This window comes from Cyprinodon tularosa, unplaced genomic scaffold, assembly GCF_016077235.1.
Source record: "Cyprinodon tularosa strain WSP-4 unplaced genomic scaffold, ASM1607723v1 ctg587, whole genome shotgun sequence".
Taxonomy (NCBI): Eukaryota; Metazoa; Chordata; class Actinopteri; order Cyprinodontiformes; family Cyprinodontidae; genus Cyprinodon; species Cyprinodon tularosa.
This window is the reverse complement of record NW_024039326.1, coordinates 534,097-551,010: the sequence shown is the minus strand read 5'-3', so window position 1 is coordinate 551,010 and position 16,914 is coordinate 534,097. Positions and strand designations below refer to the sequence as shown.

General features: G+C 42.1%; 1 protein-coding gene across 1 annotated transcript; it reads right to left on the bottom strand.

Annotated features, from left to right (window-relative positions):
- Positions 1 to 405: 405 nt before the first annotated feature.
- LOC119797518 (P2Y purinoceptor 1-like) lies at positions 406 to 1,442 on the bottom strand. The gene has a single exon (XM_038306624.1). It carries the CDS (start codon positions 1,405 to 1,407, stop codon positions 406 to 408), a length of 1,002 nt encoding a protein of 333 aa, XP_038162552.1. The 5' UTR covers positions 1,408 to 1,442.
- Positions 1,443 to 16,914: the final 15,472 nt, after the last annotated feature.

Below are 16,914 nucleotides of genomic sequence, written 5' to 3'. Positions count from 1 at the left end.
TAATATTTTATAATCCCTTTCAAACCTGAGTTTTGGCTCTCAAATGTCAAAACAGTGCAACTTTCATGAACCTATATAACATGTATAATACTAGTGCAACAGCAAGAAAGTGAAATTATTCTCATTAGTTTGGCACAGGCCAATAGCTATAGTTAACACTAGTGAGTGTCGGGAGAGAGAAGGCTGCGTTCAAGTGCCATACAAACATCAAAATGGTATAGGTGCCCTATTTGTTGGTATTCGCCAATGCCACCCTTTTAGTAGTGGATCAGGGCCCCACCCAGTATCGGTGCAACACTGATTATAATATCAGGAATGAGTTAATCTATAATTCGTTAATTACAACATTAGGATTTGACAGTGTAACCACATACAGAAAAGGTAAGCATAAAAAAACGTTCAAATTTACAAAATATTAGCGGATGACATTGCCATTTCTTCCTCTTTCTCTGTCTGTGATACTGGCATAGAGCGACAACTTGCTGGAGACAAGCACCTGAACATCTGTCGACCCCGCTGAAGAAGCTGCATAACTTCATTTACATACAGGTAAACCAGCGGGTTGAGAGCGCTGTTCAGGCTCACAAGACCACGAGTCACCTGACGGGCTCTGAAGATCCCCTCCTCCCAGCTACTGCATTTCTTCTGCCAATTTAGAAGTCTTAAGTAGAGGTTAAGGTTCTTGAATATATGGTAGGGAACATAACAGATCAGGAACAGAAGAATCAAAACTGCCAACAGCTTCAAGCTTCGTCGTTTCACATTCTTGTCAATTGTTTTTGAGCTGCAGACGACATAGGTGACATGTCCATAGCTCCAAACAGTGATGAGGAAAGGGATGCAGAATCCAAAGAACGTAAATATGATGGTGTAATCCAGGTAACCCTTCATATAATCATTAGTGGTGGTGTCAAAACATTGATCGTCAAAATATTTTTTGGGGAAGAACATGTCCGGGAGGCTTTGAACACTCACCAGAATCCAAACAATGGCTGAGATACCCATGGAACGATTCGCCGTTAATCTCCCCTTTGATTTCATGGGATGGACGATTGCCAGGTACCTGTACACACTAATACAAGTGAGGAATCCAATGCTGCAATATAAATTCAGGTTGAAACAGAATCTTGTCAGTTTGCACAGAGTTTCTCCAAAGATCCATGTCTTCTTTTTAAGGTAATAGACGATCAGAAGAGGAAGATTGAGCAGGTACAAAATGTCTGCAAGTCCGAGGTTTAAAAGAAAGATGTTAATATCCCCAAGTTTCTTCCAGTTATGCAGCAAAGACTTCAATCCCCATCCGTTAGCCACCAGTCCAACAATTAACACCAAAATGTAAAGAGTAGGCAGCAATATATTTTCAAAGTTCTTATTTAACGATTTACAGTAGTTTTTCGTTGTATTCATTTTGCCTTTAAGAAACAAGTGAGTTCGACCCTCGTTCTCAGAGTGCTGCTCACGTTTAAGTAAGACAGAAATAGCATCCAACTAACTTCCTTTCTCAAGCCCTGCCTCTTCAAAGGCAGGTTTGCAAAGAAACGAGACACCATTTGTGTTGGATTTTTACCATGAATACAGTGCATACAAACACATTTTATCACACCAAAAGTGAAACTTTTTCCACAGTAAAGTTTCATTAATTCTGCAGCAAAGCCTTTAACTGTAATCATCCTGGTACAGAACAGGCAAGATAAGACAAGACAGCATCCTGTGTTGAAACAAACTTAGTTAAAAGTCATTACGTTTCTTTTGGTTTCTTTTCTTTCTGGGTAATTCCATTCAATTCAAATTCAACAACACTATTAATCCCAAAGGGATTAGTGAGGCAGGAAACTACAAATATTAACTTCATTTAAAAATATAGTTAGATTTCTGTAATTAGACAACTTTGAGATTGGACCAGGCTCAACTGGGAACAATTTTCAGCCCTGGCATTTTTTCATCTACACCGGCCCAATGATGGACAACTCCCCCCCCCAAAAAAATAAAAAATAAAATAGAAGCACAGTCAAACGCATGCAACCCCAAATGTGAAACACAATACGAATACACATTGTGGATTAATCGATTTATATTCAAGCATCACACGACAACCATCACCAAAACTTCTATAATGCAGTTTTACCAGCTTTGGTTAATAACACAGATGCAACAGTGACTGCTGCTGAGTAACGTCACACTTGCATCAGAAACTGCCAGACTGGGAATCATCACCACCTGGCAACAATGCATGTCAGCTTGCATGTTGCCAGCTAGAGGACATAGGGACCCCCTTTTCATCATTCTGCTTCATTCTCTCTCTATTCTCCGACTCTAGAGAATCTGTTAGTTCAATCTCTAATGCTCTGCTTTTTCTCATAGTAGCTTCATCTGGTCTGTTCCTGTTTGGCTGTGACTCCATCCTGGAGAGAAATATCAGCTGTGCTGCTGCCATCAACACCTTTGTTTCTAGATGTTGGAGATCGGCCTGTTTTCCAGTGTAGTCCTGTTTCTCTGACTGTGACTAACTGGATGTGCTCTCTTCATCCTCTGACATGGGAGCTGGCTTAGAGGTCGTCTGCCTGGCTCTGTGTTTCCTGCACGGGGCCGCCTGTGAAACAACATAATAGGGCGGGTCTTAAACAGAAAACGCTGTAATGAATATCTGGCAGGATGCAGGTCATAAGACAGTGTGAAATAACCATCTGGCTGGATGCAAGTCACACAACAGTGTGACTTACCTCATGACCTACTGGATGCAGGTTGTAAAAGTTTATGACCCTGCTGATTGAATCACAGGACAGAAATGTAGCATCTTATTTCTTCAATGTTTCATATGCACACACACTCATTTTATAATTGTCATTCCATATTGTCATTCCATAACCCTAACATTTCCCCCGTTATACATAAAACACTTTAGCATATAGCACTTCTAAAAAGATTTTCACTACATATATCATGAATCCATTGCAGATAGGGAAATCAATAATCAAAGTTTAAAATGCAAGACACAACAATATTAAAAGGAAAATTCAAGCAAAAAGGTAAAACTTATTAAGAATGTAAAAAGTTTAAAATAATCTGTCCCTTGAGTAGGCAAAAACTCTCCAATAGAGAAAAATTCCTACTCGACCCCTCCCTAGAAGGCGGTCATTATCCCTGTAAAAGATTACACAGCTTCATCATTATCTTCATCAGCATCTTGGCAGAGTTGAACATAAGTTACAGCTGAATAGTGTCATGATTGGTACTGAGTAAACCCAATATGCAGAACACTAACGGAGGCAGATGAAAAGTTTAGTAATGTTTATTGAACACAAAAGCATATGAATATTGCTCAGGTACTGGTTCAGGCCTGCGGGCAGGTTCACTGGAGTCTGCAGGGATGACAGTTCAGTTAGCACATGGGAATGGTGAGTTAAAGTCTTAGAGTTTGCTGATGAATACCTTGAAGGAGTCCGGGTTTCTCTTTGAGAGAGGAAACTGTTGGGGCCAGAGACTGTTCATTCAGCAGAGTCCAATAACTGCTTCAGCGTCTTACTTCTGACTTTGAGTGCAGACCTTGGTTTGGGTTTCCAGCTCTTAGCCAAGAGCTGTAAGGGAAACCAGAGAAGAGTCTTTAGGTTTGGCTCACGAGGGCAGGCTAGGAAGGTTTAGCTCATCCAGAGCTTCACGAAGAGACAGGAGGTTAAGCTCATCCAGTGCTTCACGAAGAGACAGGATTCCTGTGAGGCAGAAACAAGGAAGGGTTAGAATCTAGTCTCAACGGAGATAGCAAAGATTCTCAGGTTTTGCTAGGCCTAGGTTGCTAACCAAACTAGATCAACACTGCGGCGTTGAGGCAAGGTCTGAAGTCAGCTTATATAGGAGTGGGTCCTCTGATGATGAGATGTGCCACAGGTGTGTTGGAGGCTCAGCTCAGGAGGACCCACGGCACACTCTGCTGGAGGAAGATGGTACAGCTCCAGATCCCAACAAATAGTGGATTAGAGTGGATCCTATCATTCTCTGAATCATTGACTGGAGACATGGTATAAAGCAACAAATAAAAAGGAAAAATATGAAAAACAATCCTACAAATGGTAAAGCTATCTTCATCAGCACCTGCCACCATGATCCCATGGTGAACCAACTTGTCCATGGTGCTGGACTTGCACCGGAGGTGTGATGGTCAACATACCTCTTAAATCTTCAACTCATCCAGAGCTGTCTGTCTGAGTACAAACATAACAGTCCGTTTTATTCAAACCTTCGCTTGGAATGTTGCCACCTCATATTGGCACCACAGGAATTACTTTCTGTGGATCTATCAAAAACCATTCTGGTTTTTCCTTTGTTTCTGGCAGTCAGGAACACCAGTCCAATGGTCATCACCAGGCAGCAAAACCACTTTGGTTTTTCCCATCTTCACCAGCCCCTGCAAGGAAACACCCACTAACCGGACTCTAAAAGACTGGGTTAGGTTGGTTTCTTCACCAGCGTTGAGACGAGTGGTCCTAAAAAACCAAACCCTTTGAAGCTGGACTTCACCACAGATCTCTACCTTAGTCGTGTGGTCCCTGTAAAAGTAACTGGGCTTCTCGCTGAGGAAAATCTTTAATCAGCTTACAATGACTCTGGTGGATCCAAGTGTTTCTCCCTTGGATCTTCACAGCGGTTGGAGTTGCTAATTGTACAATGTAGGGTCCTTCACACTTAGGAGCTGCCCAATTTTTCCCTTGATGATTTAATCAGCACTCTGTCTCCAGGCTTTAGGCCTTCCTGTGGGGAAACAAAAGGAGCTCTGGGCAGATTACATGTTCTTTGAACAGTTCTGTATTTGAACAATTTCAGAATTCACTTAGTTAATGGGTCAATGTTCTTTTTCTTTTTCTGCCCATGGCTGTCCTTCCCATAAAGGTAGAACAAAAGGTCTCCCATTCACTATTTCAAAAAGGGGTCAAACATCAGATATGGGTGTTAGAGTGATAATTATAAAATTATTGTGTGGACATATGAAACATTGAAAGAAAGAAGATGCTACATTTGTATCCTGTGATTCAACCAGAAGGGTCATAAACTTTTATGAACTCCAGCAGGTCATGAGGCAGAATCACACGGTTGTGTGACTTCCATCCAGCCAGTTGGTCAATTCACACTATCTTATAACCTGCATCCTCCCAGATAATCATTAGTGGGTCTTTTGTTTTAGGCCCGCCTTATGATGTTGTAAACTCTTAATAAAAGGCTTTGCCATGAAGGGATCTGTGTGAGAAGGTGCTGGTTTTCCGAGCCAGCAGCTTCTCTCCGCTCTGCAGATGCTGACGTCACAAAACCCTGTCTCTGTGTTGATTATTTCCTTTTAATCTTTTAAACTCACATTTCTCTGGATTAAAACCCAACAATGGGAGTAATCCTCATGAGTAGTTTTACTAAATGCAAACACCCTGGCCATGGCTTTCCTGTTTCTGCCATGAATTTTCTCAATCTATTTGTAATTTCTCCATTAATTCTCACCACTAATCCTGCACTCTGTGGATGGTAGGAACAGTGATGTTTCAAAGTTTATGTTTAAATGTTTAGACATTAGTGAACATGTGAGACATGCAAAAATTTTTAAAAGCAGTAGTAGTTACACACCTGTGTGTGTGAGTTACTATACTGTATTCATCATGACTCCCCCCTGTTTGAGACATGATAATTTCATGGATCAAAATAGCTGCTGGTTTTAATCAGAATCAGAATCAGAAATAGTTTAATAATCCCAGAGGGAAATTAATTTTGTTACACGCTGAAGTTACAGTTTTCTCTTTTTATACACACATCCAACTACACAATATAGTAAAGAGAAAAAATAAGAATAAGGGGGAACTGTTGTTTACACGGGTCCCCTTCAACCCTTAAAAGTAAGACACTACAGGTATGAGCGTATCACCATGAGAATGTAACAACACAGAGGTCATATAACTTGCTTAACCGCCAACTGTTTGGATGCACGGTTTTTGATAAGTTTACAAAGCTAAGACAGTTGCTGAGAAAAGTTCTACATTCAGCTTTGTGAATTGCTGTCTGCTTCTCTGACATAGCTATTAGTGTGTCATAAAAAAAAAACTTAAGAAAAGCTGAGTTTTTTTTCATAATGTTGAATCTAAGCTCTATAGTAATTGCACAATTCTAAGAAGACATTCTTGTAGCTTTTTACCTTCTTCTGAAATAACATGGGCAAAACAACAAACTTACTACAGTCTTACATCAATTGTTCTTGTAGATCACAAAGCATTTGGAATATCTTTGAAATCATTTTCATCAAATTGTGATAGCAAAGAATGCTGAGTTATGTTAACACATGCTAAATCTTGGACCTAGGGTTTTACATTGAACAGAATTTTATAAGGCTGTTTCCATAGTTCTGTGTTAGGGCTATAAAGCCAGCCTGGTTTGTGTGGTGCGGACATAGATAGAAATCAGATGCGCCTTCTGCAGCTTCGAAACGCAGGCCTTTGTCTCTCCACTGTGCTTCACTGGTCTTAACCAATGACAAATGATTTACCCATGATAAGCGGTACATTCCTTACATCTGTGTAGAAAGCATAACAGTAACTGCTGCTAAGAACCCCCATCTGTGTACATAATTTGTGTAGCCATTATAGTAATGTCTTGTTTCAGAAACTGTTTTGCAAACTTTTCATCTGGGGTTAAGCACAAATTAATAGTGTTCTACTGTTCAACTAACAGAGTTTCATCCTGTGGATCTGACAATGTGCTTCTAGCATAGTGCATATAAACACAAGAAGATTGTGTTGAAACGCTATTTATATGTTCTCCACAGTCAGCCTTCATGCCCCCCTGTTTGGGAAAAATTGCTTAATTTTCCCATCAATTCCCATCCTAACAAATTAATGTAGTGAGTTGGTGATATTACTACAAAAACATGCAACCTTGCAATCTTTTTCCTAATCCTTTGACATCCACTCCTAGGATGTTTGACCATTTGCTGATTTGACAAAAATTAGCATTTTAGATGGTTTTAGTCCCACATTATCCGTAATGCAAATTTTACAGGCTCCTGAATTGCATATAAGTCTAACTGCTTGTCTAATAATTATTAGAACTATTCATGTTTTTTCCTTTAATGCATTTAATATCCCCCATGCTTCATACACATCTACTGTTTTACATTTGCCCAAATCACACTCAGATGAAGAACTTCCCCTGTGGACTCTTTCTTCCTGGTCCCCCATTTGCTCAAACACCTATTCACACTCAGATGAAGAACTTCCCCTGTGGACTCTTCCTTCCTGGTCTGCTTTTACTGGTCTGGGCTGAAAGCCCCCTCTGAAGTTCTAGAACTGCCCCTGCATCCTTGATGCCTTTTGAAATTTCACATGTTTTTGTTAGTGCAACAATCTCTGCAGTTTACACAGAATATGATGATTTTAAGGCAGCACTGCAAAAGGTTTTTTTGTTGTTGTTGTTGTTGTTTTGTTTTTTAAACTCATCTACAATTGTAAAAACAACTAATTTTTTTCTGGAACCTGACACATCCACATACAAATTTTATAACCCCTCCTATGGTTCATCTTTTCCCTTGGGTAGTTAGATCCAGGTAGTAAAATGTTTTCGGGGATGAGCCTTAATGTATCACATGTGTGTCAGCTGCATCGGGTGGTTAGATCCAGGTAGTAAAATGTTTTCGGGGATGAGCCTTAATGTATCACATGTGTGTCAGCTGCATCGGGTGGTTAGATCCAGGTAGTAAAATGTTTTCGGGGATGAGCCTTAATGTATCACATGTGTGTCAGCTGCATCGGGTGGTTAGATCCAGGTAGTAAAATGTTTTCGGGGATGAGCCTGAATGTATCACATGTGTGTCAGCTGCATCTCTAGAGTAACTTCCCCCTGCAGCATCTACATCTTTTTACTAATACTTCTCTGTCTGTAGGCTCTAGCACTAATTGCAATTTCCTTAACAAATCTCTGCCTAATAGATTAACTGGACAGTCTGGGCTTAACACAAAATCAGCTTCCACTGTGAATCCCTCTTCATCAGTGACCAATTGTTTTTCAGAAATGCGCTGAGCTTCCATTCTTCCATCAGCAGAGACTACTGTGATCCATTTTAGTCCCGGTTTAACCTGAGGTATTGTATCCCTCAGAATAGATATATTGGCCCCGGTGTCACACAGGAACTTTACTTTTAGCCCTTGAATGTTTAAATGCCAGTATGGTTTTTCTGATGTGTTTAAAAAAAGAAAGGAAAATTTGCTGTAGGTCCAGGACCTCCACTGGGTCCACAATTAACTGCAATTTTTGCTGGTGCACATGACTCCTGGCGTCAGTGCTGGTCATTATATTGGTGACGGGGAGGGTCACTCTGCGGGGGTCTGGACATTCTCGAGCCAAGTGGCCCTCCTTATCACAATTGTAGCACCTATTGTGCTTTCTACGTGACCCCTTGTTTTTCCCCTGTGACCACCGGCTCCTCCCTTGAGCCCAATTATGGTCCAAACTACGCTTCATAGCTGTTTCTATGTTTTAGCTTGCACAATCCACCTATTTAATCCCTCTAATTTTTATTCCCTGTAGGTAGCTTGCATGACTAAAATAATTTTCCGGTGGGTTATTATTATTATTTTTTTCTTTTTAAATTTCCGGTTCAGAATCTAATAGTTTTGGAGACCATGCATTCACAGCAAAGCCTTTTATTAACACTTTACAACATAATAGGGCGGGTCTTAAACAGAAAACCCTGTAATGATTATCTGGCAGGATGCAGGTCATAAGACAGTGTGACATGACCATCTGCCTCATGACCTACTGGATGCAGGTCGTAAAAGTTTATGACCCTCCAGGACAGAAATGTAGCATCTTATTTCTTCAATGTTTCATATGCACACACATTCATTTTATAATTGTCATTCCATATTGTCATTCCATAACCCTAACAGCCGCTCACACTGAGCCTGGTTCTGCTGGAGGTTTCTTCCTGTTGAAAGGGAGTTTTCCTCCCCACTGTCTCTACAAGCATGCTTAGTGTGAGGGATTGCTGAAGAGTCAATGAGTCGATGCAATTAGCTGGTTTTCCTTAGATAGAAAACTTTTAATCAATTTGACTGGATGATCTGGTTGAACTGTAAAGTGCCTTGAGATGATGTGTTTTGTGAATTGGTACTATAGAAATAAACGGAATTGAATTGAACTGAATGTAACAAAGGAAACGATCATGCACATTGTAGTTTGGTTTAAAGAAAGCCTTTAATTTAGTTTGTTGAAAGGATTTTACAGTTTGAAGAATTTGAAAATGACATCATATGCCAACCGTCACAAGGAGGTGACGATTAGTGACTGATTCTGATTTCTGATTCAAAGCTAGCCAGCAATCCACAGACATGCCTTTGCAATCAAGCTAACACTGGTACATTAGCAGCGTGGCAATGAAGAAAACAGTGTTTGTATTGAAGTGAACTGAGACTGGGAAAAAAAGCACACGGGGACATATGAGAGAAAACACACAGGACATAAAACCAGGTGCTATCTTGGTCGATAGACAGCTGACGGAAAAAATCAAAACAAAAAACCCCTCATCAGTCGTATCAGAACAGGGGCACTAGCAAGGCTGTGATGGATTTTCCATCTTGGGGCTCTTTCCAAGAGGGATGTAGTCTGGCAGCAACAATGGACCCCAGTTCCTGAGATTGCGCCACATATAAGGTGATGTCCAGCTGGGATGTTGCGTTTCTCAGTCGCGTTCAGGCTGAGGTGCAGGAGAAGAAAGAGATTTTCCTAAGTGGATTTAAAGATGCTGCAGTAGCCTGATTCAGAATTTGATGTCATGGGGAAGGATTAGGTCAAAATACAGCTGTAATCTGATACCTTCAGTTAAGATGGTTTGGATCTTTAACAGCTCTTATAATGGGCCTCTGTTTTGTCTGCTTTTTCTCATTTTCACTACTACCCTCTTCCATCCATCAGGGATTGCTTTCTGTTACGACTTTACTCCCCATTTCTCAGAAAATTGTCCACAATCTTGCACAGGCCTGCGAGCCGGGCCCCGACCAATTTTGGCCTAAATTAGTGAAGATTCTTGAGCTTTTCGAACTTTCATGGTCATTAAGCCTGGATGTTATAGACTTAGAACACCCTAATGGCTAAAATGTATACAGTTTTACTTTAATTGCTACTTTATCCACTGGAACAGATGTTCAAATGACTTCTTCAAAATCCTGGGCTCTGCATTATTTTTGAATAAAACAGATTTTACTTTAAAACATAGCAGCATTGTGCCATAATTGTCATGGTCTTGGTTCTGCTTTTCTTTACTTTGCTCCTTGTTTTCTAGATTTATTGGTTTAATTCCAGTTTTGTTGTAATTTCTAGATTTATGTTAGTTCTCATGTTTTTCTGTTGTCCTCTGTTGCCCTCTTGTGTATGTGTGTTCCTTTCTCCTTGGCTCCCTCGTTGTCTCCTCTCACACCTGCTCCTTGTCAGCTCGTTAACCCTCCCTTTGTCTCTGTCAGCTATATATGCTCTCCCTCTGCTCTCACTCTGTTGGTTCCTTGTCTTTGCTGTCTTCCCATGCTGTGGTCTACGTTCCTCGTCTCTCCCCGGCTCCTCGTGTTTGGTTTCCCCATAATGTCTCCATGGTTCTGGTCTGCGTTTCTTTATTAGTTGGATTTTTGGTTTCCTGCCTTTGTTAAACAGTTTCCTTTAATTAAATCCACAAGAAATCTCCTCAGCCTCTCTGCCTCTGCATTTGGGTCCTCCAAACCACAACCAAACCCTGACAATAGGAACCAACCAAAATGGACCCAGCAGAGCCCATTCTGGACACCCTGAGGGATTCTTTTGTCAATCTAGGCAATACTCTGGACTCAATATCCAACTTAACACCGCCTTGGAAGAGGGTGAGTGCAACTAGCCAACTTAAACAGATTCTCCTCTCAAATTCCACACTCATTTCTCCCCCAGTTATATCTGAACTGTTTGAAGAGTTGGAGTGGAACCACCAAGCAGCCAGCGCCCAACTCTTCAACAGACCTCCACCACACAAACCATTACTTCACCTCCTTCCTACTCTGCTGTCAATCGCTTCCGGTCCGGTCCCTCCACCTTCACCAGCTGTTGGTCCCCCCATGCGGTCTGCCTCCTCCAGGCGTAAGCGCCGCTGGGGGAAGAAATCCACTCCCCCTCCGGTGGGTCAGCCTGACGCCACCACTACCCCTCTGGCAGGTCAGCCTGACGCCTCCACTCCCTCTCCAGCGGGTCAGCCTGACGCCTCCACTCCCTCTCCAGTGGGTCAGCCAGCTTCTACCTTTAGCTCCCCTCGTAACCAGGTCAGTCTCTCCCTAAGTCTCAGTCGTCACCTCCATGTCCAACAGCTAGCCCGATCTTTGAAGAGACATAAATCGGTACCCATGATTACACCCCCTGCAGTCAGAGCTCCCCATCTAGATGAGTCTCAGGTATGGGACTTCTTTTATGGGGAGAGGGAGGATTTATTACCTTTCCTGCCACCTCCTTCAGCTCCTAGCCAGCCAGTTTCCTTAGTTTCAAAGCCCATTAGCGGGCCAGTTTCCCTAGTTTCAGAGCCCATTAGCGGGCCTGTTTCCCTAGTTTCAGAGCCCATTAGCGGGCCAGTTTCCCTAGCTCCAGAGCCCATTACCGGGCCAGCTTCCCTAGCTCCAGAGCCCATTACCGGGCCAGTTTCCCTAGCTCCAGAGCCTATTACCGGGCCAGTTTCCCTAGCTCCAGAGCCCATTAGCGGGCCAGTTTCCCTAGCTCCAGAGCCCATTAGCGGGCCAGTTTCCCCAGTGCCTGAGCCCATTAGTGGGGTAGTTTCCCCAGTGCCTGAGCCCATTAGCGGGGCAGTTTCCCCAGTGCCTGAGACGCCTGAGCCCATTAGTGGGGCAGTTTCCCCAGTGCTTGAGACGCCTGAGCAAACTAGTGGGGCAGTTTCCCCAGTGCCTGAGACGCCTGATCAAACTAGCGGGGCAGTTTCCCCAGTGCCTGAGACCCCTGAGCCCATTGTAAGAAAGATGCAGGATGTTACCCCAGATTTCAAACCAAAATTCATCCTGTAAAAGTCTTAAACACAAATATTATAACACCATGGTTGAAAAAAATAATAAAAAGACATTATTATCCAATAGTTCTAATATTGTTCAGTTTTGAGTGAACCTTTTTAAAAACTCCAAATTATACACACAACCGTATTTCATGATAGCCCACTGTTATTAAATGGCTACCTAGACCCCCTGTAGGAAAACCCAAAAACCGCTCACGTGGTCATGTAATATGCGAAATGGGCTGCACACGAAGATCGTCCTACAAGAAACAAAGTCATTCATTAGCGTTTCAACATGTCCCACATTAACAGTGTAGAAAACACTGTTACGCAGAAAAACATCCATATGTTCTCATTTTTGTTCTCTTACAATCAGTGAGGGTGTTCCATCCTGTCAGGAAACCTAGAAATTTAAGTAATTGTCAATGTTACAGTATTATAATAAACAATTGGATCATTCCAGTGCTCAAGCCTGGAACTGATGCAACACATTTCACCCGCTGAGAAAGTAAAAACATCTGTAAATCTGTTATTTTGTACTTTTCATTTCAACACAAAACACAGTCCTAAAGCAATTCACATCAAAATCCAAGAATCCTGAAAGCGTGAGCTGGAAATAGCACAGAACTGAAGCACTCCCAAAATGCAAATAAGGGGGGTCAATCAGTCCCCCCGCTGTGAAACAAAACTTGCATCCAAAACGGAGACACCTCTGTCCCACAGAAGCACATTTTAACAGAAAGTTAGTAATACAACATCCAGCAAAAATATTTAACAATATTTCAGAACACAATCTTGAAACACAAATCACTTCCGCACAATCTCAGCACAATTCAGACACAGACAGACGAATAGACAGCAGCGCGTGGTGGGACATAGGCTACAGTATAACGGGGGAAGACAGACACACAGCCACAAACACAAAGAAACATACAAAACACAGAAACACAGACAACGTTGTAGTTCAGTCAAGAAAAGACAGAAAAAAAAGAAAAGAAAACGTCAGGAGCCGGCTAAAAGAATGTATCACGCATCTTTTAATTGTCCAATTTCAATTTTACAAATCCCTTTTATTCTCATTTCAACTTCTCAGTCCTACACTTCAGAGCTGGGTCAAGCTCGAGGCGAAAATAAGCCTCAATTTAGTTTATTCGATCACTCAATCCGCCCAGTGACAAAAGGTTTTTTCTTTTTCAGCTGGGGAGAGCGATTGAACCCGTATTAAATCAAATAATTTATTTTAGTCCTTTATACTATAAGCAACCCGCTTAAGGGTGCCAAAGAAAGGTGATCCAACCTGCTATTAGTCCTTTATTTCCCACGAGTGATACAACTCGGTCCAATTAACCTGCTATTAGTCCTTTTCCATGAGTGATACAACTCGATCCAATTAACCCAAATAATTATAAGTCCACTGGAGATGAGTCGAAATCTCCGGCTGATACAAGCCAAAACTAACCAATACACAAATTTCCAAAATACTTTTTCTAGAGGCCCAGGCATTGCTCCTCAGGGTAAAAAGAATAAATTAATCTTTATTAATTAATCAATTAATTAATTAATTAATCAATCAATAAAACCTTCTTTTAAAAAACCCAGCTTAAGTCAGAGTTAACGTAAAGGCTCTGTTTGAACTAGCCACAGTTCCCTGTAATGTGTATTTATTCAAATCCTTAAACAACCGACTCTTCTAGGAGCGATCCTATCTACCTCTGCAGCTTCTGAATTCTGTGAGGCCGCACACAGCAAATCAGCCCCGGTCCGACCACACGGCGCTTCAGACAACTGAAAAATAATCAAATACTGTCTTACCACACCGAAGCGTCGGGCCGAAACGGATCAATCAGGACCAAACAGCCGCGCGCCGAGACTCCAGAACCGGCACGAGCCCCCAATTGTAAAGGAAGAAAATATTCTAACATAGTTAACTTTGGAAAAAGATTGGCTTCTGATTCTTCCCTTCCCCAGGTCCACTCGGCGAGCTGCGTTTGGTAATAAAACCAACATTGCGTGTTGACGTCACAGAATTACAGAGTTTAATCCAATATAAGACAATGCATACACTTTAGAAATAAGACAATGCACAAACCTACACCAGAAACTGCAGAACAACAGAGACATACATTCCATTACCTGACATAGGAGGAAAGAAAGCAAAGAGTACAGAGACATCTTTGGAGAGTTGCAAGGGCAAATCTGATCTTTTTCTTCTATTTAGAAAGCTTTATCCTCTTGTATCTAATCCATTCAAAAAGGGCTGGCCCTCGGTCCTCCAACCAAACGCCATCTCTGACACTGCTAGGGCTTCCCCTTATTTACTGCAAACATCTGGGGTCATTTGCTTCTTTGTTTTAACAAGAAAAGGCGGAAAGCTTGTCCTGGCATCTAGAATTCCTAAAGTCATAAAACACAAGATAAGCTCTCACAGACAGCTTGTGGAATGCGGGGGGGCCTCACCATCCCTGGTTGTTTATTCTGGAAGACTTTTGACCTTCTGTAAACCAAGCAGAAATCTCTCCTGCAGGCTTAACTGTTATTCACCCCCCAGGAGATACTCATTTTAAGGCCTCCTGTGCTTTGAATACTTACCCATTAGTAGTTTTAAATCATTAACACAGCCTTGTTCAAAATTAAGAAATATGTTCAAGTGAGAGTGTTTACACATGCCATAAGATTAACTGTAATAAAGTCTAAAAAATAATCATTTTTCTTTAACAAGATATTATTGACTTATCTAAATTTCAGGAGTTTGATATAGGTTTGCTTTCTTTAGATCAAGAAAAAGCCTTTGATCGAGTTGATCATAATTATTTGTTTAAAACACTGAAAGCATTCGGGTTTGGTAAAACCTTTATTTCATGGATTGAGTTAATATATTCAGGAGCCACTGTACTGTTAAAGGTAGGAGGGGGTCTTAGCAAACCAGTATCTGTTCAGGGAGGAATCAGGCAGGGATGTCCCCTATCTGGGATGCTGTACGCTTTAGCTATTGAGCCTCTTTTGCATAAGCTCAGGCAGAGTCTGTCAGGGTTAAACTTGGTAGACAACACAAGCAAATCAGTCAGGTTGTCAGCATATGCTGATGACATCACAGTTTTTATAACATGTCAAAACGATATTAAGATTCTGGAACAAGAATTAAAACTATATGAACAAGCTTCTTCTGCTAAGGTCAACTGGTCAAAGTGTGAGGGACTTCTACTGGGAGAGTGGAGCAATAAAGAGCAGCCAACCCTACCAGCTGGGCTGCAGTGGGGCACAGAGGGAATGAAAGTCTTAGGTGTGTTTCTGGGAAATTAAAATTTTCAGTCCAAAAACTGGGAGGGTCTAGTTGAGACAATAAGCGGCCGATTGTGTAGATGGAACTTTGGTCGCCAACTGTCTGGCTGCATCTATGCTCTGGCACCGTGCCATGGTCGTAGTTCCTCCAGACAAAGTCATTAAAGAAATACAGAAGAAACTGGTGGAGTTTGTTTGGAAGGGATATCATTGGATCAAATCTGCAGTACTGTTTTTACCTGTGTCTGAAGGAGGTCAGGGACTGATTGACCTGGAGTCGCATAACTGTGTTCCGGATTCAGACGGCACAGCGTTTTCTTCACAGGACACAGCAGCCCTGGACTGAAACGGCTTCCTTGTTGATGCGTAGAGTGAAGAACCTGGCTTATGATAAGCTGGACGGTATGGACACAGACTTCCAGTTTTTACCAGTCGGTTCTACATGACTGGAGAACAGTTCTAAACAGTAAGAGAGACTTCTCTCAGTTATATGGGTCGGTGGAGGAGGAACCTTTGTTCTATAACCTGGCCATTCAGAGCAAGATTCTGGGCTCCGACAGCGTTCGGAGGATCCTGACAGCTGCTGGGCTGACGAAGCTGGGAGGACTGAGGTCAGCGGGTCAGTGGAAAAGCACTGCCAGACTGTGTCAAGACGTCGGAAGTAAGTCATTTCGCCTCATGGACAAACTGGTGGAGGAGGTGATGAGTGGACTTCCCGGTTCTTTCAGGAGAGCATTAGAGGCAGAACACCATACTGAAGGATTTCCTGAGCTGTCCATCTGTGCTGCAGTGTTGGAGCAGGAGGAAGCACATGGATTTCTGTTGTCCTTCAAAACAACTGAGTTGGGGGACTTCTCTGAGGCATCAAAAAAGAGTTTGTATGCTGTGTCTGTGAAGGTCCTGAACAGAGCGATGTTGTCTGGGGCAGAGAGTCGAGGTGGGCTGATGTGTTGGCGCCAGGTTCATCTCCCAGGGGCAGTTGGAGGTCCCTGTACAAAGCTCCCATAGAGAAATGCAGTGCGGATCTGCAGTGGAGGGTAGTACATGGGGCCGTGACCACGAACAGACATGTGGCGAGTATTGATCTCAGATCAGGGTGTCAGTGTGCCTTTTGTCAGGCTGAGGAAACGCTACAGCATCTCTGGCTCGGATGTTCCAGACTGGTTCCTGTCTTCTCATTGTTAAAGCAGTGGGTGGGCGGATTAGGATTAATTTTTAATAACCAACTGTTTATTTTTGGTCCCAGATACTCAGTAGCACAACGACATACTTTTTGTCTGGTTAATTTTTTGTTTGGTGAGATGAGCATTTGGCTCAGCAGGAGAAATAAAATGAAGGAGAAAGGTTCTGTAGATGTTGACCTGATGTTCAGAGGGCTGGTAGCTGCATGTATTAGGACAGAGTTTGTCTGTTATAAGATGTCAGACTTGAAAGAGTTCATCAGTATTTGGGGATGTAGAGATATTTTATGTTGTGTAATTGATGAATTGCTTACTCTAACTTTTTGAGGGTTTTTTGTTTGGAATTCGGGCTGTTAGGTCTCTCTCTCTCTCTCTCTCTCTCTCTCTCTCTCTCTCTCTCTCTCTCTCTCTCTCTCTCTCTCTCTCTCT

Excerpts from the sequence above, each read along its gene's own strand:
- LOC119797518 (XM_038306624.1), bottom strand. The coding sequence starts at position 1,407 with ATGAATACAACGAAAAACTACTGTAAATCGTTAAATAAGAACTTTGAA.